General features: G+C 44.8%; 1 protein-coding gene across 2 annotated transcripts in view; it reads right to left on the reverse strand.

Annotated features, from left to right (window-relative positions):
• DENND4C (DENN domain containing 4C) overlaps positions 1-20,687 on the reverse strand; it is a 1,124,311-nt gene that overhangs the window by 934,305 nt on the left and 169,319 nt on the right. For both annotated transcript variants that reach the window (XM_085634595.1, XM_085634603.1), the window contains one exon: positions 7,286-7,355. In XM_085634595.1, the coding sequence (XP_085490721.1) occupies positions 7,286-7,355 (70 nt within the window). The remainder of the gene's footprint in view (positions 1-7,285; positions 7,356-20,687) is intronic.

The raw sequence follows: 20,687 nt of genomic DNA on the forward strand, positions 1-20,687 counted from the left end.
TAGAAGTGTCCATGGTATAAATCGAACTGTTCTCTGCTTACAAGCGAATATTATAAAACATATTTTGCGTGCACATATATCTTGTACGTTAAAGTGTTTAGTAATGCCTTTTGTTTTGTGTTTCCCTTCACAGCTACTGGTTGTGATTTTAATTGTGCAGGAGGATCTTCATTAGTGGAGATTTCACAAAGCTCCTTCATTAGTGAAAAAAAGGCTGTCAGACGAGATCTTTTGCATGCAAGGAGAATGTCAGCCTTACCTCGGTCATTTGTAACATAATAAGCACAAGCACAATGATTGCAATGCGGGAGCACTGGGGGAAGGGTAGAAATAACGCCTGCGCAACATCTGTCCTTGTGTAACGTACCTGATGCTCATGTAAAGAGCTCCAATAGCTTGGGGTCATAAACCGGCAAAAAAACATCCTGTGATCCTGGGCAAATCACTTAATCTCCCCCTGCCCACCCAAAATTAATGTATCCCTGTGAAACGTAACTGGTGCTCATGTAAAGCGCTCCAATGTATTTAGGGCGAGTTGCCACTAAACAAAAATTGAAATAAGTATTACTGAGGGCTCGTGCATTCCCACAGGATCATGAAGGCTTTGTGCGTGTGTGTTATAATGCGGGCATTATCATGGCGCCATTAATAAAGTTCAATGCTTCGTGAGATTAATGTGCAGATGCTGGCCGCATAAACAGATAGAACTTTTGCTGCTCAAAGAGCCTCTCGAGTTAAAAATGAATGTGACTCTCTGAATATGTGTATTACAAACAGGGTCATTTGTTACAGAAATCTAGGAACTTTCACAACAAGCAAATGGTGCACGCGAAAGTGATCGCGAGCAAGACGTGCGGCCGCCACTGGGAGTTGTGTGCGCACGCACGCAAAAAGAAAATTAAAAACAAGGCATGCAGAGAGGGGAGTTGGGAGTGCAATGAGCAAGGGTGTTGAGAAAAGCATTTGTACATAAACAACAATTTATGGTGCAGAGTTAGAAGGCGAAGCGGGCTTGTAATAAGCAGTATTACAAAAAGAAGGAAAAACAAGACAAGCCCGGCGGAGCGTGGCGTGCGCGCTTGGCGGGGGCGGGGGAGCGCATTCCAGGCGGGGGAGCGGACCCTTTGAAGTGCAATGCCAAACGGATTGCATGGCGGCACGATGCGCGTGCTCGCCATGAAATCCGCTTTTCGGAGCACTTTTGGGAGCCCCTTACAATAGTCTCGCTTTGCGATCGCTTATGCGATAGCAAGGCGAGACCTAAAAGTGAAATCTTGTAAATTACGTAGTACCTCCAGAATTTCTTGTGTAGAAAAAAAGTAGTTAAATGAGCTCTTTTCCAAAAACCTATTTTTAAGGAAGGATGCATGAATAGCAAAGCATAGGTAAGCTCACACAAAACTTTGACCGCAACTGAAACATGACTTCTAGATAAGACTTAGGGCTGTTAAGTTAACATTGATAAAGAGAAAAGTAACATAATCCAGGTCTGACTCTAGCCAGTGCCTAGCACCACCGCCCACATTCACCAGAAACAATGCACATGTCCTCACTGAATGCACAAAAAACATTTACTAGAGTTAACATTATTAAAGATATTCATCCACCCATATGAATATCTACCTGAGCACATGTCCAAAGAGACAATGCAACTATGTATTTTTTTTTAATATATGTAAAGTGATAGATATATATCAAAGTTCAAGACCATATATACATGCATAACTATCCAAATATATAAGAAATGGTATGTTGTGCACACATTAGAGAAGATATTCTTGAAACAAAATCATCCAGGCACATTTAACTAATTCCAAGAATCTAACATAAATGACAATACCTTTAGATGCAACAGATGAAAACAGAACTAGCGTTTTAGTATATATAAAACTATGAACTTGCATATTCAAGTCTATGAATGGTAAAAGAAAGAGGGCCCACTAGCAGTTCTTGTTGCTATGAAATTGCAGACAAAAATTCGATGTATGATCTGTTTACCTGTCAACCCCTTAGTCATCTAGCTTCTTGAAAAATGTTGCACAAACTTAAAGAAGTTGCAGATAATTGTACATACATAAAATCAAACATCACGGTATAACAGTGATTTTTTTAAAAACTGTTATTAAAATTCCTAGGATCAGTCAATGGAATCACCAAAACTGGACAAGCCGTAGGCAATGTTTATATAATTAATTTTCAAGGACCCACCTCTCCAGCTTACACTTCCACAGGAAGCAAATCAGACAAGTCTTTCTAAGAACTTAATTGTCTGGAAACAAAGAGAGCATGATAATAGGATGGAACTAAGAAATTCATAAGAAATTAATAATTCACTTCAAAGGTCATGTCTCCAGTCTCAAACATACAATGAATCACAAACTTAATACACACATATCTAAACATCCACAGAAGACTAAAATGGAGACGAATGGCAAGTCTATTGGAAAATGCACCAGTATAATTTTCATGTATTACGTACATGATTATACAAAAAACTGTCTCTCAGAAAATAGTTTCCAAGTTTGAAAGGATGCATAACATTTAATTATATAGGCAGGAATATAAATGAAAATGTCTTATGAATAAAGGAGACATCTAAGTTAAGGCTTTTGAAAGAAAATACTTTCTTTTCACATTGTAGGAAGATGGTGTATGTAGAAAACAACGGACTCAACAATAGTCTCATCTATTTCTACATGGCTGAAGAGACGGCCTCTACTAATATTCAGAAGCCAAAGGCAGAGTATATATGCAGGTAATATTGGAAACATTACAGCAGATAGGAAAACAAAGCAATGTAAAACGTTGTATGCCAAAATTGACTCATCACCAAAACGATGCTGTTAAAGCACCTATGAAAGACACTGCATTAGTAACTTGGCATGTGCAATAGTCTTGCCAATTTTGTCTGTATGGTTCACATATCAATACCTTTGCTGTTGAATCAGGTACAGGAGAAAACTAGTAATAGGCTCTCAATGTGAACATAAAGTGTTAAGAAAGCACAAACTCTATGATGCTTTACCCACAATCCTGTATTTACCTTCTTACTTATTGTCAATTAGATGGCTAATGGTGACTATACTTAACTGACCTGGAACGTGCGTGGCCTGGCGGGATGCGCAAAACGCCACAAGGTATATCAGTATTTACGTAGCCACAAGATCTTGTTTGCAAAGCTAAAAGAAATACACCTGACACTGTAAACTCTTGTGTCTCTTCATAAGCGCTGGAGGAGCACAGTCCTTGGTACCACATACTCAGAACATGCCAGGGGCACCTTTATATGGGTGACACCAGGCATTCCTTTAAAGGTAGTACACTCTAGAGTTGACACACAAGGCCGCTACACAATCCTAGAAGGTCTCAAACTGATTTCCACTGGCACGGATATCCCTCTATGCCCCGAACTCAGGTCAGGGCTCATTCTTACAGTCAATCACACAGTCTCTATTTACAGACCCTACGGCACCAACATACTGGGGTGTAGACTATAACTGTGTGCATGATCTTACCTTGGACCACTTGCGTCCTCCACTCTCAAGGGCACAATCCGTTAAACTAGCACAACACATTAGGGACTGGACGGTTAATATGCAAATATACGATGCATGGGGTAGCAGACCCCCGCACTGCGAACGTACTCACATTACTCTGCAATCCAAGGACAGACACCATATATTGCTCAGACAATGCTTTACATAGCGTATTGCACTCGGAATCCTTGGCGTGTATGATGTTGGATCACAGTCCATTGCAGCTGCGTGTCACACACTGACTCACTCGAAGACCCTATCACTGCAGACAAGATCTCTGAAGCCATGAAGCAAATGGCAGCAGGTAAAACTTCGGGGACAGACGGTTGGCCGCCAGAATTTTACACATCTTACTCCGAACAACTTCTCCCCGATTAGCTAAAATGTATGTAGAAGCATTTGAAAAGGGCGAAGTGATGGGGAAATACTGGCACCCTCCCAGGAGCAAATTAATGAAACTCACCAGACAGAACACCCGCCTACCCTGCGAGAGGCAACGCTAGTTGTGTTGCCCCAACCGGGCAAGAATCCACTCCAGATGGAATCATACCGCCCTTTATCGATGCTGAACGTAGACTATAAAATCCTAGGTAAATTACTAGCCAATAGATTGATCGAAGGAATACCTATACTGGTACATGAAGACCAGAATGGTTTCATCCCGGAGAGGAACACCGGGTTGAATCTTTGCCGCCTTTTTAAGTTATTACAATGGACACGCACAGAATCTGAAATACCCTAGATAGCTTCTCTAGACATTGAAAAGGCATTTGATACATTGAGCTGGCATTATCTACTGGCAGTGTTGTCTGGCTTTGGCATAGGCCCTAACTTCTTGAGGTGGGTACGTATACTATACACGAAGCCACAGGCTAAAGTAAAGCTAGGCCTCACCTTCTCCCTACCAGCTTGCTATACAGCAGGGCTGTCCTCTGTCGCCCATTCTATTTGCATTGGCTATGGAGCCATTGGCTTGCAAGCTGCAGCAACGTGTACTTGACTGGGGCATATGTGCAGATCAGCAGTGGCACATACCTGGGCAACATATATGCGAACTCGCAATTGTGAACCTTTGAAGCCTTAGTGACGGACTTCAAGATACCAAGGGGGACATTCCTACTCCATGAATTGCCAACACGTCAGTTCCTCCAGACATGGGACAACGATCGCACTGAACCTGCTACATCACAACTCTTACAAACTTTACTGACGCATGGGCGTGGTAGGCACACATTAACAGCAATCTATAACTCCCTTAGACCTGATCACAGGCCTCTTGACATCATTGCGTGCCTACTGGGACACGGGATTGGCAACCACCATCACCGATAAAAAGTGGACACAATGCATCAGCTACCCCAAAATCATATCCACTAACGCCAGATTGAAGTACACCCAAATTTAATTATTTACACCACACATATTCAACACCACATAGATTAGCACAGATGTACCCTGCCTCCATTGACGCATGCCCCAGGTGCCCAACAACAGAGGCAACCTTTACGCATATGGTACGGACATGTTCTCGCATTTAGTTTTATTGGAACAAAATTACGGCAACACATACAGAAGCGGCAAACACCCCGGTGATAACCCAGACCACTAATTTCCTGTTGGGAATCACAAAGCGAAATGCCCCTCACAAAAGCCTCAAATTCTTGGATCTGGCCTGGGCCTCGCAAAACGTAAAATAGCAATGTGTTGGAAATTGCAACTAGGTCCCAACACACAATAAAGGCTGCTCGACCTTCGTAGGGAACTAGTTGCAAAACACAGTGTGCAGCTGTCCAAAGCATCACACGCGCCTGAACGGGTCAACCCCATTCAATGGCAAGAATACTTGTCATCCATAGAGACTACATTACCAGCAACACATCCGTCCCCGACATAGGTTGCAGCCCCGCTGAACATATCTAACAGACTATGCCCTCACATACATGTATAACAAAAACAACAATGTCTCAACCAGTTATCATTTGTAAAGACCGTTACAATAAGTGTGTAAATCACTGGAGGAAGGGAAACAAAGGGGAGTGGGAGACCAAGAATAGTTTTGAAGGGTTGTTATTTGTAGGTACCTATAGCAGCACTACGATACAATTAAATTGGAGTAACCATCACAACCAAGTGTGTACTGAACGTGCTGGTGTAAGTGAACAGTGCAGTTACATAAGTGATATATAGAGCGAACTTCGAAAACAGTAAAAGCAAATATTTCAAAGGTCAATGGTACAAATTAGGTTAATACAAATGCAGTATTATGATTTCGGTTGGTTTGAATGACCCCGTGGAAGCTGCGAATTGCACTGTGTGTCAACGGTGTTTCAACCTGCTCAAATTAAGGTCATCATCAGGACGAATGTAACTAATTTCTTAAATAGTGCTGTATGTAAGGAAGGAGAAATAAAGTGTGAGAGTGAGTAGGCCCCGGATACAAGTGTCTAAAGCAAAAGGATGGCGCCAGGTGGGTGAATCAAAAACATAGGGGGGGTGAAGAAATGACGTGTTGGAGGTAGCTGGGGAGAAGGGGAGACACAAGGTCATGATCACAGGGTCGCGATGACCGATATGGAGCAAGGAAAAAGACAGGGGCCAGCACAAGATGTAACTGGTTGGCGATGATTCAATTCTGAGCAATTGGATTGCCGGCCGGATCATGTTGGCTCAGGTTGCCAACTGGTATCTAGAAGGGGAAGATAAGGTGGGGAAGATAAGGTGGGGAAGGGGGGGGGGGGGGTGGGAAGGAAGGGAAGGAAGGGAAGGGGGGGGAAGGGGGGAAGGATTAAAAGGCAACCAGAGGATGGTCAAAAACACGAGAAGTGAAGAGCCTTTCGAAATCTTACCTGTGCGCTAAGGTAGTGTTGCCCGGAAAGAATGAGTCCAGTGGAGGCAGGGGGTCCCAGTCCACGGTGTTGGATGGGTGGGTCTTCGAGGAGCACAGGGAACCGTGATTAATTCAGGCTTGTGGGGGGAAAGCAATTATGGCAGGACGAATGAAGCGTCTACCTTTGCGGACAGGCATTGCTCGGCTAAATGCAGAAACAGTGGGCGTGCCGATCACGTAGTGTGCTAGTGCTAGTACGAGCACGGTTGTAAAGGCTGGTGCCCCTGGTGGACGTAGTAGGGAAATACGCCATAAGCAAGATGGCGATAGAAGGTAACAGCACCGAGGTTAATGTGACTGCAGATATAACATGATCAAAACCAATACCATATTTAATAATAAATAAATTAGACAGCCCAAATAATGGTAGAGACATATTGCAAACATTACAAAGGAACTAGGTCACAAAAAAGGACAGAACGAAGAGGCAGGACAAGTGGCTGCACTTGGCAGTGTCACCAGTGAGTAGCAGTGGCAGCAATTGCCTTAGAAAACGTGTGAGACTGGCACTTACTATTTAATTATATATTATTATTTGGCTTTTATTTAAAAAAGTTCAGGACAGCTTATACTTGTTTCTGTAAAGCACAAAAAGATAATCAACTGGATGGACAACACTGATCCAGTAGTATGCAAATTAGGCCAAGAAAATAGAACATTTCTTGCTTCTTAGATAACCAAAGGCAACATCTGACAAGTTCACAGTACAAAAGACATGATGCCAAGGACTGGTGGTCCAATTCATTTTTACGAAGTATGATGTCATGGCAGCATATGCCAGACCAAATTACACCATAATGCGGAGGTATCAACAATTTGCGGACAATATTGTGATATACATGCCGTACATGAATGTACTTACCCGCTTTATATGCAATTGAATTTGAAGCTGGAACAGACTTCTTGTAACACAGATATACACTTGAACCCCACTGTGGAAAGGAATGGTAAATCAGACACAAAAGAGATTAATAAATAAAAAGGTAAATGAGGGTACTGTACTCGTAGATAATGATTTTAACTCATATAACTATCACATACATAAGTATTTCTTTAAAACTGATAGAATGAATTTAGTCACAAAAAGCAAGGGCCAGTCCTCATGGGATGTTACAAATGAAGACAGGGCAGTAGTAAAGAGAACTAACAAGCTTATTTACGAATCAGAAGTCAGCATTTACCAAGGAGAATGACAAGCCAATGACAAATATGGGCAGAGAGTGGGTGAGGCTTCAAGTCCATAATCCAATACAGTACGCCTCACAGAGCAGCGCTTGCGCTGCCCAGGCTAGACCTAACAAACAGGTTACTGAGGTGGTGAAAGACGTCTAATGTCTTACTTCCCATACAGTACAACTACATTGTTTAAATGAGCCCAAGTCAGAAATTAACTGTTTTTATGCAAGATGAGCATCATTTTGTTGTGCCTGAATTGTCACAAATGTTGCAGAGCAACAAAATATACCAGCGTGTATAGATGCAGGCGAGGCTCGCAAGCTGGCTACTGTCTGACCAGCCAAATCTAATGAATTTAGTCACAAACAGCAGAATGTTCCAATATTATGCTAAGAAAATGACTTTCTTTAACAAAAGCAAAACAAACAGGAAATGTCACCTGTAATCCCAGGTCTGCAAAATAGATACCCTCACTGAAGTCATAAAAGTTTAATATTCCCACGCTCTGACTTCCTTACAAAACGACCCTGCAACATCAATTTTATCATGCAGCATCATTAACTGACAAGCTGAAAGTAGAAACTTCAGTGCTCAATAATTAGGTGTCTCCCAATCGTAAACCAGCATTGGCAAAGCTAATAAGCTTTGCATATGCAAGATCTAATTGTTTGGTCAATGCTTCTCTAATAAAAAAAAATTACAATTATGATGCGTATAACTTCCAAAAACTTTGATATTAACAAGTAACAAGTCACTAGCAATTCTCATATGCATGTACTACTGATTGGAAATTATTTGACCCAAATTCAAAGTCTCCAGTCATCTGTAAAAAATTAAGAATGTGTTTATGGTCTGGAGGTTTTATATTGAAGGAAAGCAGGTTGTGAAGGAGAAGGACGTGGAATTCATTATGGATGTTGAAGAATAGGATTAAGTCAAGTATCCATTCTAGAAATAATTGAGAGACACAGCTATATGGTCCTCTGGCTTTATGAAAACGCGATCATCATTTCTATATACTGAGTGGCAAATTCAGTTGTAAGTTTGTATTTATTTCTCATAGATTTATATGAAACGTTTTGGAGTCTCTATTTGCATTTATGTTCTTTTTAAAGTCTCGTAAGTATGGTTAATGGAAGCGGCCAGATGTGCTACATGATAACACAATAAAGTGTGGGCACAAAGTGTACAACACCATGTAACTTACGCCAATTTTCGTAGTACTAAAATAAACATGTTACCTAGTCAGATGTAAAGCGGACTCTAAATATACCTCTAAAGAAGAATAGCTCTTGGCACCCGCCTAATTAACGCCTCATCAAGAGTTGAAAATAGAGAAGGGCAATCAGGGACTGATTCATATTTTTTTTTTTTTTTTTAGCATGCCTAGGTTGTCTCATGCACGCAAATATTCTAAACATCCCCATGTGCGACATACCATTCAACTCTAAATACAATCAATCAGGAGTTTGTAAAGTACGGCTGCTCACCCATCTCAAGGTGCTGAGGGGGATGGGGCCTCCGATCCGTCTGGGCGTGGATGTTCAGTCGAAGATCAAGGTCTTGAGATTCTTCCTGAATTGGGTCAACGATGGGGATTGCCTGAGGTGGAGGGGCATTGTATTCCAGTTCTAAGTAGGAGAAGGCATGGGACGGTGTCCAGGGCAAGCTGGGCAGAGCGAAGTTGTCTGGCGGGTACTTGGAATGAGAGGCAGTGGTCACATATACTGGTCCTCCATCGTGGAGAGCTTTGTAGGCATGTGTGAGGAGCTTGAAGGGGATTCTCATGTTGACAGGGAGCCAGTGGAGTTGTCGGATGTGTTATGTGACTGCGGCAGGGGATGATGAGGACCAGTCTGGCTTCAGCATTTTTTATGTTCTTAAATTTCCTGAGCTGTTTCTGGGTGATGCTGGCGTAGAGTGCGTTGCCGTAGTCGAGTCTACTTGTGATGAGTGCGTGGATGACAGTCTTTCTGGATACTGTGGTGATTCACCTGAAAGTCTTTTGAAGCAGGCGGAGTCTGTGGAAGCAGGGTGAGGAAACGGCATTGATCTGGCGGTTCATTCTGAGTGAGAAGTCCAGTATGATGCCATGGTTACGTGCGTGGCCCGTGGGGGCAGGAGAGGTTCCCAGTGGGGCGGGCCACCAAGAGTCGTCCCAGGCTGAGGGGACAGTTCGCAGGATGAGTACTTCGGGTTTGTCAGAGTCCTGATTGAGGTAGCGGTCTTTCATCCAGGTGGCAACGGTCTTCACCCCGCTGTGAAACGATTCTGGCAGATGTGGGTTCATTGGTGAGGGGGAGGATGAGCTGGGTGTCGTTAGCGTAGGAAACAATGTTGAGTCTGTGGTTTCTGAAAATGGCTGTGAAGGGGGGGGGGGGCATGTAGACGTTGAAGAGGGTGGGGCTCAGGGAGGAGCGCTGGGACACCCCGCACCTAATCTCTGTTATATAGTAATAGAGTAGTTTTGAGAAACACACCCCAGTTTTCTCCCTAAGGTGGTTTCAGATTTCCACATTAACCAATCTATGTCTTTACCCACGTTTCCCTTACCAGCTCTTCTCCCTAACCCATCAACGCCAGCAGAATAGTCCGTGCATTCGTTAAGAGTCCTGATTTCTTTTTTTTTAATACAAAATCAAGCATGTAAGATGGTCAGACCGCCTTTTCATACTTTTGTCCAACTTGTACAGGCTTGCCTTCTTCTAAGCAATTTATTTCTCGATGGATTGTATCATGAATTATTCTTTAATACCATATGGCAGATACACCACTTTATGGAAGATCTAAAGCACATTCTACACGGGGAAAGACTGCTACCATAGCTCTTCTTCTAAATGCTCCAATTTCTGAGATATGCAAGCCATCTACCTGGAGATCTGTTCCTACATTCACTAGACACCACTGCCTAGATTCAGACTTTTGAGTGGAGTGCTTTAAGAAACCTTTTTGGGTAATTGTTGCAGCTGTTTTTATTTAATGTCTGGCTGTTTGTGGGATGGGTTTGCTTTTCTATTCTGTGATTATGACTGTTGATGAGGAGCCACTGAACAAGAAGGAAAAGTTACTCACCTGCAATCCTAATTCTCTTCCAGGGAAATCGTTATCAAAGTCTTAAGCAATCCACCCACCTCCAAAGACAGGAACTATTATAGCTATCAACAATTGCTTCAACCACGTAGGGCAATAAGCATCAATGGTGTGTTGGGAGTGTTTTTAATAGATACATTACCCAAAATAAACCAACATGTAATGTATTACTACAAAGGTTTACAGGCCGATCAGTTAACAAACAGTGTTGATTACTTTGTTCTACTCTGCAAACCTTTTGCCCAAAAAAAAAAAGTGACTTAAGGTATGCAACATCAGTAGTGAATTAGGTCTTCATCCAGCCAAAGATTTGGTGTTTGACTTGACAGTGACTAGTCGAAAACAACAGGTATTTAACTTGCTAGATGCATATATAGGTAATCAATTTGTCAATTAGCAAATGGTGCTAAGGAAAATGCAAGCAGGAAATGCTAGCAGAGGCTTTGTACACAATAACTCACCACCAGTCAAATTAAGATGCACTTAATCCTGTACTCTGAGTCCTACCACATAACCCAAGGAACTGTTTGCTGCCCCCAGGAATCCCACACAAAGGTAGAGGAAGACTCCCAACAGACGTTATTCATGCTAATAGGGAAGAGAGTTGGTTCACCTCCAGTTCTCAACATTGATCCAAAATGAAGACAGCAATGTTACCCTGAGGGGCAGGCATTGTGAGCCATTCACAAGCTGAGATACTGCAAATGTGGTCAACTAAAGTAAATGGTGTCACTACCTGGCTGCAAGTAAACAGAACTGATAACTATCACATTCCGTGCATCACGGATGATCCCTGGTGGGGCTAAGCCCATAAAATACCAGTGGACTGGTCTGACACATTCTGCACAGGAGTTGAATGAGAGTTTGACCTGTCAGTTGACCAGCAAAAGGCAGTGGCATGCGTTGGGGCTTTGTGACGGCAGGGGCAGTTGGGCCAGAAGCATTGATGCTGTGAGGTTTCTCTTGCTATGGCTAGAGCTTCTCTTTCTGAGGAGTGGGCATGAGTGGTAGAAGCTGCGATGCTAAAATTCCTGAGGGGCAACAGGCGACTTTTCCCTGCCTGTCAATTCAGCTCACAGCCGAAGACCCTAAAAAAAACAGCTGACCATGAGGACTATCCTTAACAGCTGTGAGGTAAGTCTGCTGTATGTCCCTTCTCCAACTTACTGATGATCGCAAGGGAGTGGGCCATTGACTATCAGAGAGAAGTCCCAATGGACCAGGGTGGTAGGAGGGATCCAACACAAGCATCTACAGTTGAAGACACTCTTCTGTGCCATGAGCCCTATACAGTTGCATGCAACCAGGAGGACTCTAGCAACAATCACACACCTAGAGGATGAAGAGGTATAGGTTCGAAATGGCTACCCTCTCAAATTATTTTTCTATTTATGACAATATTAGTAAGTCATTCAATATTAGATGGTCTTGGGGTATTATCACCCTACCATCTCTCCAAATGAATTTGACAACATCATTTGGAGAAATGGCAAGGTGATAATACCCCTACACCTCTAATATTGGTTTCTTCATTCCTATTTAAGGAACCAAAAATAATTTAATTAAGAATTAAAAGGGTACTCATAATATAGTTTTAGCTGCACTTTAATCATTGAATCCCTAACTAATATTGTGATAAACAGAAAAATAATTTATTACTCCAAACCTGCGGATGGTGACACAGGGTGTGAAGGAGCAGACCTTTGATGAAGCATGCCACTAATAGTGGGTGAGGGCATTTTTATTCCCATAAGAAGGGGCCATCTCGAAGTTCAACCTCTTCAACCTATAGGTGTATTAATGATTTATTGTTTGGAAGAGGGGTTAAAGAGTATTAACTCTTGCCTCTTTTTGTGTAAAAAGGGACACTAGCAACAATCAAAAAGCTCTTGATTGTCTGCTTGTGGCCCCATACATGTACTAATAGTGCAGTTCATTGAACCTATACCTCAGCACTATTGGCTTTCACTGAAAGACATGTGAGGAGCTATGCTGCGAAACGGAGGACTACGGACTGTTGAGCCGCTGCTACTGAGACTACCAGCACCGTTGGCCCTGCTGGCCCTAGTCTGTGGCTCTGGTAAGCAGTCAACAGGCGGTGGCAGGCAGAGGCAGGCGGAGGCAGAGGGTGGTGCATCCAGAGGCGTGCCCAGAGTCTGACAGTGGTGAGAAGAGTGCGAGTCTCATCGTGGGCTCCGGTGGCCCGCGTCGGCTTTGGCATTGGGCTGGTGAGTAGCCTTCGGGACCTGTGTTGCCGCAACCCGCTAGGATACAGCGGGAGAGCACCCCATAGCTTCGCTGTTCCCACGCTACGCCCCCTCTGCCATTCTCATTGGCGCATAGGCCCTTCAGGCAAAGCCATAGGCAGCAGAGGAACCCAAGCCCTGCTCGTGGAAGCGTCCAAATTGGTAGGGTGCAGCTTGCTAGCAGGGCACACAGTGTGCACTATCAAACTTTATTAAATTTTTTTTAACTACAATACTTGTGGATACTCATGGAAAAAAGCCCTTGCACTTCCTGTGCCTGCTCACTTTTTCCCTCCCACGCTTTCGGTGTTCGGTGCAAAGCTGCTAGTTACCCAGCAAAAGGAAGATGGGGCACCATCATCTCAAACACCTACCTCACTTGGCGACAACCCAAGGCTGGGAGCCAGCAGAGGACTGGTTAACAGCAGCAATACAGTAATACAGTGGAAGTTACAGGCCAGGCAATCAACTATAAACCACCAGCGTGCTTTTTGTTAAATCTGTTTATTGACATTTCATAGTAATACAGCAGAGGCAAAATAACAGTAGTATGCATGTCATACTCACAGTAGTAACCCCTAATCCTAAAGGAATTTAAGTTCTATTAAGCATCAGGTGTGCTAGGAAACAAGAATCAATGAACATGCATTGGAGGGTTATTTACCATATCAACTGTGACACAGGTGCCGAAGGGCAGTACATTAGTATGCATTGAGTCCAAGAGTGGTATGTCCCAGATCTTAACAGTGGGAGTGGGGTTCAACAAAACCAGGACAAAGTAAGCCGAAGTAAGTAGAAGTAAACTGTTAGTGAAACACTGCTGCTTGCTCTCCGCTGAATACCCGCCCACACATGTATCATCTGTGCAAGAGAGGTTCTTGTAAGTATGATCCAGCTCGTAATTGACCCAGGTGCGGAGCTACTCTCAATACATCTCCGAGGACGTAGTGGCTGAGGGGCCTTGCCAGTTATACCGCTACAGCAATACGATCCTCTTCCACTGCAGAAAGTTCCAAAGGGGTTGCATCTACCTTCTGCAGTACTGCTAGAATGGTCCCCCAGCTGTCGGCCAGGGGGAACTTGTGGGGGCCCAGCAGGTCCTCCCTGCAAAGGGCGACACTCTCTGCCCTGGCTAGTTAAGCAAAGAGCGGCGCCACGCCACCGCATGCGGAGCAACAGGTGTTCACCACCGTTTTGTGATTAGGCGATTAGCAGTGGCTAGGCCCAGGTCCAGGAAGCAAGAAGTAACCCTTTGCTTCCTACCCCTTAAAAACAACTGTAAGAGATCCCATTGGAAAGGAATGTTGCGTTCAATGCAGCGAGCTAGGGAGGTGGCTATTTCAGTCTAGTACCCGGTGAGTTTGGGGCATTGCGATAGCATGAGTAGGACGTCTGCATTGACTGAATGACATCTGGGGCAGGCAGAGTCTGTGTGGTGAAAGTATTTAATCATTTTGGCTGGGGTGTTCGGGCTTTATGCCTAATAGGAGCACAAGACTAAATCTGCTATGTTTATTTGGAGTCATGTACATGACTCAAATGCAGCCCGATATCTTGGCTGTCCTCCTCTCCCTCGACGCTCAGATGGCGTTCGATAGTGCTGAATGAACGTATCTCTTCGCTGTCCTGGAGAGGGTGGGCATCGGCCCGCGACTGCAGCAGTTGCTCAGACTGCTGTACACTGCTCTGATGGCCAGGCTGCGAGTCAACCAGACCATCTCCAGAGCCTTTGCATTGCTCAGAGGGACACGTCAAGGGTGTCCACTGTCACTGATGCTCTTTGTACTGGCTCTCAAGCCTCTAGCGGCATGGATTAGACAGGACCCGTGATGGTGGCGAATGATTTGTGGGGGGGGGGGGGGAGGGGGGGGGGGCTGGAAGGAGCGTATTTCGCTCCATGCGGATGACATCCTTCTTTATGCGCACCGACCCAGCCAAACCTTCCAGACATTCATATTATCAGATCCTTCGGGGCATACTCTGGATATCGTATCAACTGGGATAAATCCGCGGGTGGGAAAGAAAACTCACTGAACAGACCCCGCTATCGGAAGGTGACTATCTGAAGGAAGTGCGCAGACTGGGGGGGTTCAGGAAATGGAGCCTTATAGGCATTGATATGCTGGGTGACGCTTGGAAAAACGGACGAATGGTGTCTTGTGAGGGTTTGTGCGAGGAATTCCAGATGAGTGACGGAGAATTTATTCATTACTGTCAATTGCGCTCGGCGCTACGCTGCCATGTGCAAGACGGGTCGGTACTTCCCGAATATACTCCATTGGAAGAAAGGCTTCTTCTGGACCCCATGATCCAGAAGGCTGTGTCGCTAACGTATAAAAAAAAACTTGTGAATAACACCCCTCATTGTTTGGGTCCCCTGCGTGATGCCTGGGAAACAGATGTGGGACTGCTGGAAGATGACTGGGCAGAGGCCCTCCAATGCTACGGAGAAACACCCATTAGAGCTCGCTTTCGTTTGATCCAGCTCTGCATCCTCCACAGATTATAAGGTTCAAGAATGGCGCAGGTACACATTAGGGGTGGAGCCTCTGACGAATGTGCCAGGGCGTGTGGTGAGAGGGGATCATTCTTTCATATCCCGTGGGCCTGCCCCAGGCTTCAGAAGTACTGGAAGGGTATTGCCCGTGGGATGGAGGCGGTAGTGGGAGCACAGATTCCCCTAGATCCCCGTTGGTACATTCTTGGCGTCACTGGCGCGCTCACGTGGCCTAAATGGTCCAAGTTGGCAGTGGCAGAGGGGGTAGCCAAGAGGAATACTGCACGTGCATGGGGAGCGGCGGAGCATGGCTATGCAACATGGACTGGTGCTGGGGTGCAGAACGGGTGGTGTATCAAAGCCGGGTATGCCCTCGCAAGTGGGAGAATAGGTGGGTATCGTGGACATTATATAGAGGCCAGTGAGGGATTTTACGTGACACCTTTCTGGGTTTTCTGGGAGGGCTTTGGGATGTACATTATTTGGGGGTGGAGGGGATTGCGCCTATTACTCCAAGATATTAATGTGACACATTGCTTAACCACTCTCAATTTGAGGTTTGCTCTCTATAAATGTAGTTAGTTGAAGCTTGTTTTTTGTGTTAATAAAAAGAAGGAAAAACAATTTGGGCTGGGGTGAGGTACACTCGATGTAAAATAAACAAGCATTGAAAATGCAATAGGTCTCGCCTTTGATTAAGTTAAAGCCATTTGCTTTGCTAATGGTATTGTATAGCAAAGCAGATGGCTTTAACTTAATGAAAAGCGTGACCTATTGCATTTGTAATGCTTGTTTCACCTACAGCTGGGCCGAAGTTATACATCAGGCCCTAAATCCTGTCGGTTTAAGAAGTTCATTTTTGTTTCCACAACAGGAAGTGGTTGGAGAGGAGCTAGTGAAAGTACTCACAGATGCGTTGACTTATCAACTAAAAAATACATTTCACATTGTGAGGATGGTGCTGGGCACGGAGGGGGCGGTGCCTTGTGCCCAGAAGTACCCAAGTAGCACATTAGCACCCTCTCTCCACCAAGCTCCTTCAGCTAACTGAGGCAGGTGCCAATGTGCTGATGTGTTTTCACACTAGTTAATGGAAACTGGCTTTTCAAAGCCTCGCCAGGCAAGCTTAAAATCTACACTGTGGTGGTTTCCAGCTCGTTTTCCCATTTTCCCTGCTATCGTGTGACATCGGCTCCTCACCAGGTGACCGCGTGAAGGTAGCAGATATGTGACACACAGTGGCACCGTGTGAGTTGGCAGGTCTGCATGTGTAAGTTTGTCCAGGGCCAGCCTCTGGTGTGGTCGCGCTGGGCTCATGCCCGGGGCTCAGACCTTCAGAGTGATAGGAGGTGTTTGCAGCAGTCTCCCTCTGACCTGGCTCTACAGAAGAGTGTGTAAACCAGTGTTTCTAAAAGGATGTAGGGACACGGGTTTAACTTTGTGTGCTTCTCTACTCCTACCTATCCTAACCCATGTCCCGCACACCTCCCGTTACCACTTTTTCAACACATCCACAATTAAAGAAACGGTAGGCGGACGGGTTGGACAGAATTTGTTTCGCCCAGGGCGCTCTCTTGGCAAAGGACAGCGCTCAGTGTGTCGACGTACGCAAAAGTCCAGGGAGCTCCTGCCCTGGAAGACCCCCTTCTCTCCAACAGAAGCATATTTACTTGCACGGAAAGCACCTCGGGAGCACATCTTTTTAAAGATTTTTTGGCATGACACGCTTTAGTTACTTTCGGTTTCCAGGGTGAGAGTCTCCTCGGTTACGTCACTGGTGTTGGGGGTTACTGCCACCCACCCAGCACGTGCCTATCTACGTCTGTTTGTGGCTTGTAGTCCCAGCACCCGCCCAATCTCCTCAACTGCTTCCTCTCACAAATGGTGTTGACAGAACAAACCTCCGAGTTATCTGGGCATCTTGGCTTCGCTTGGTGGGAGTGGCGACCTGGGTCTCCTGGCTGGCGAGCTCCCTCCCTCGGGCCCAAGGGGCTGGTGGGGGCGGGAGGAGGGGCGCCTTGTCTCCTTGTTGGGTCACGTAGTCACACACGGCAACAAACAAAAGGTAAAATCACATAACATTAAAAGCTAGAAAGACTTCTACTACGACGATAAGCTAATTGATCCCAGTGACAGCAGCTTGTAATCGCGTCCTGGAAGACTGTACACCCACAAAGCGAGTAATGACGTCCAGCGTGCACAGTAAACAAGTGACTACCGGAAAGTTTCCCAACACAATATACACCCAGAAAACGGGGCCTTTCATCAAATTATCATCCCCCATCCTCAAGCACGCACAAGGGCATTTATCTGTAGCTTGACGGCTGAAGAATACAAAACAGTTTATAAGGCGAGTGCAACAGCAGAAGACAGTGCGCCTCCTAAAGGGGTGTTACTGCGCAATTACTCTGAATATTTTAGTGTGCTAGAAAGACTTCTACTACGACAATAAGGCATAAGCTAATAGATCCCAGTGGCATCTTCAACTACAATCAAAGGTAGTTGAAGAGGTCTGAATAACAACATCATTGTGGATCAGTTTCCTTTGCCCCGCATTGATGAAATGTTATCCCTAACCAGGAACGCAAAATGGTTTTCCACACTAGATTTATCATCAGCATACCATCAAATCACATTAGATCCTAACTGCAAGCATTTAACAGCGTTCTGTACTCCTTTTGGATGTTTTCAATTCCGCCGAATGCCATTCGGATTGGCATCAGCAGCGGCAGTATTTCAAATTCTTATGACACAGTTGTTGGGTCATATTCAAAACGCCATTTTTATTCCATTATTGAAAGTCATTTAGAGCCACCTGACATTAGTCCGGAAAGTTATACCGGAGAAAAAATTGACATGATTGGGTTCAGGGAGTTAATATTCAGATTCAAAGGTAGATCTGCCTTATGTAAATTATACGTAGCTAAATACGGACCATCTGTCTTAGGATGGAAAGATCAACGCAAATTAGACATTATTTTAAATCCCAATAGTCCGGAACAGGTCTTGGTAGCTTGTGATTCTGAAGATACTAAAAAATGGGTTCTTAATGAGTTCCCATCTGTTTTTGGTAGTAAAGTAGGGAAACTAAAAGGCTTCTCACATTACATAAAACTGAAACACGATGCTGTCCCCAAAATTCACAAAACTAGGAACATTCCATTTATAGTGCGGGATGAAGTAAAACAAGAATTAGACAAACTCTTAAGTGCTCATATCATCGAACCCATAGAGTCGTCCGAATGGATTTCTCCGTTGGTTGTTGCCAGACGAGCCAATGGCAAGGTTCGGTTATGTGTGGATTTAAGAGGTCTGAATAACAACATCATTGTGGATCAGTTTCCTTTGCCCCGCATTGATGAAATGTTATCCCTAACCAGGGACGCAAAATGGTTTTCCACACTAGATTTATCATCAGCATACCATCAAATCACATTAGATCCTAAATGCAAGCATTTAACAGCGTTCTGTACTCCTTTTGGATGTTTTCAATTCCGCCGAATGCCATTCGGATTGGCATCAGCAGCGGCAGTATTTCAAAGACTTATGACACAGTTGTTGGGTCATATTCAAAATGTAGTATTCTTTCAAGATGACATACTAATTATGGGAAAATCCCAAAAACACCATGATGAAATCCTGAGGAATGTCCTTCAGGTACTTGCAAATAAAGGTTTAACAGGTGAGATCAGTAAATGTAAATTTGCTGAATCTAGTGTAACATATCTTGGCCATGTTATATGTCGTGATGGCGTTAAACCTAAAAATAGACTGGTGGAAGCAATATCCAAAGCTCCTCCTCCATCCAACAAAGATGAACTCCGCATGCGTATAGAGATATTGTATGTGTGTCACCCCCGAGGTGAATTCCCACATCAACAGGAGCACGAACATAGGCCGCAAGAGGTTCCACCGCGAAGGAGAATAGAAGGGGGGATAGGGGGTTTGGGAAGAAACGTGTCTAGCCTTTATACATTGTCACAACAGGTGATTTAAACAAGGACAATGGGTGTGGCAAGCCTAGAAGGGCAGATAGTGGGAACAAATTATCTTTGATAGTGCCCACTGCAAATCAAAAACAAAAGAAAATGAACAGCTTTGCTTGGAAAAGGTCACCCTTTTGAAAGCCAAACCAGGCCACAAATTTATCCCAGTGCCTGTCAAATAGTTTTGTGGAAGGGCACCCAACAGCATCGACCACTTCAAACAGCAGAATCAAATGCACTCAAATGCTGCCGCTCAATCTCCATGCATGCAGCTGTAAAATGTGCATATTCAGTTGGAGGGTCCAGCCTTGTTGCTGAGACAAGAGATCCTGATGAAGTGGGAGCCTGATCAGATAACAGATTTTCAAGCCCACAAGGTCCGGGTACCATTCTCCTCTAGTCCAGTGCAGAGCCACCAAGATAACTTAGGCCTGGTCATTTCTGATCTTCCAACTGCTGAACAAGAGAGGGAAGGTCAAGAAGGTTTACAGGAGTCCTGTGTTCTATTACAGCCAGAATAAACCTCCCAACACGCGCGTTTCTGATGAATCTCCAAAGCGCAAGACTTTTGACACTCTGTGTTGACGGGGAGAAAGGATCTAGCCAGAGATCTTCTTACTGCTGGAAGACATCCTGTACCACTTTGGGATGTAGATGCCACTCATGAGCCAGCAGACATCACCTCCTCAGTTCATACACTTTAGCATTCAGCGAACCTGCCAGGTTCGATCATGAAAATGGCCTGGTGTTCCATCCACCTACACAGGATCAGAGCCTCCCCACACAGGACCATGGATCCTACTTCATCCTGCTTAATGCAGTAACACATAGCAGTGGTTTTGTCTGCGAGAACCAGCACCAGCCTAACCAGATGGGTGGAAGGAAGGCCTTTAGAGCTAGATGGCCAGCCATCTATTCCAGCAAATTAATGTAGAGCATGTCCTCCATCGGAGGCCTGAGTCCCCCGATCTCAATCAATCATATCATTTGTAAAGCGCACTACTTACCCATGAGGGTCTCAAGGCGCTGGGGGTGGGGAATGCTGTTACTGATCGAAAAGCCAGGTCTTGAGGAATCTTCTGAAGGTCAACAGGTCTTGGGTCTCGGGTCTGCCGTAGGTGGGTGGGGAGGGTGTTCCAGGTCTTGGCGGCGAGATGGGAGAACGATCTGCCGCCGGAGGTCGCTCTTCGGATGCGGGGGGGACTGTGGCGAGAGTGGAGCTGGCGGGTGGGGGTGTAAAAGCAGAGTAGTCTGTTGAGGTACGCTGGT

The sequence above is a fragment of the Triturus cristatus genome, chromosome 2_1 (genome assembly GCF_964204655.1).
Source record: "Triturus cristatus chromosome 2_1, aTriCri1.1, whole genome shotgun sequence".
NCBI lineage: Eukaryota > Metazoa > Chordata > Amphibia > Caudata > Salamandridae > Triturus > Triturus cristatus.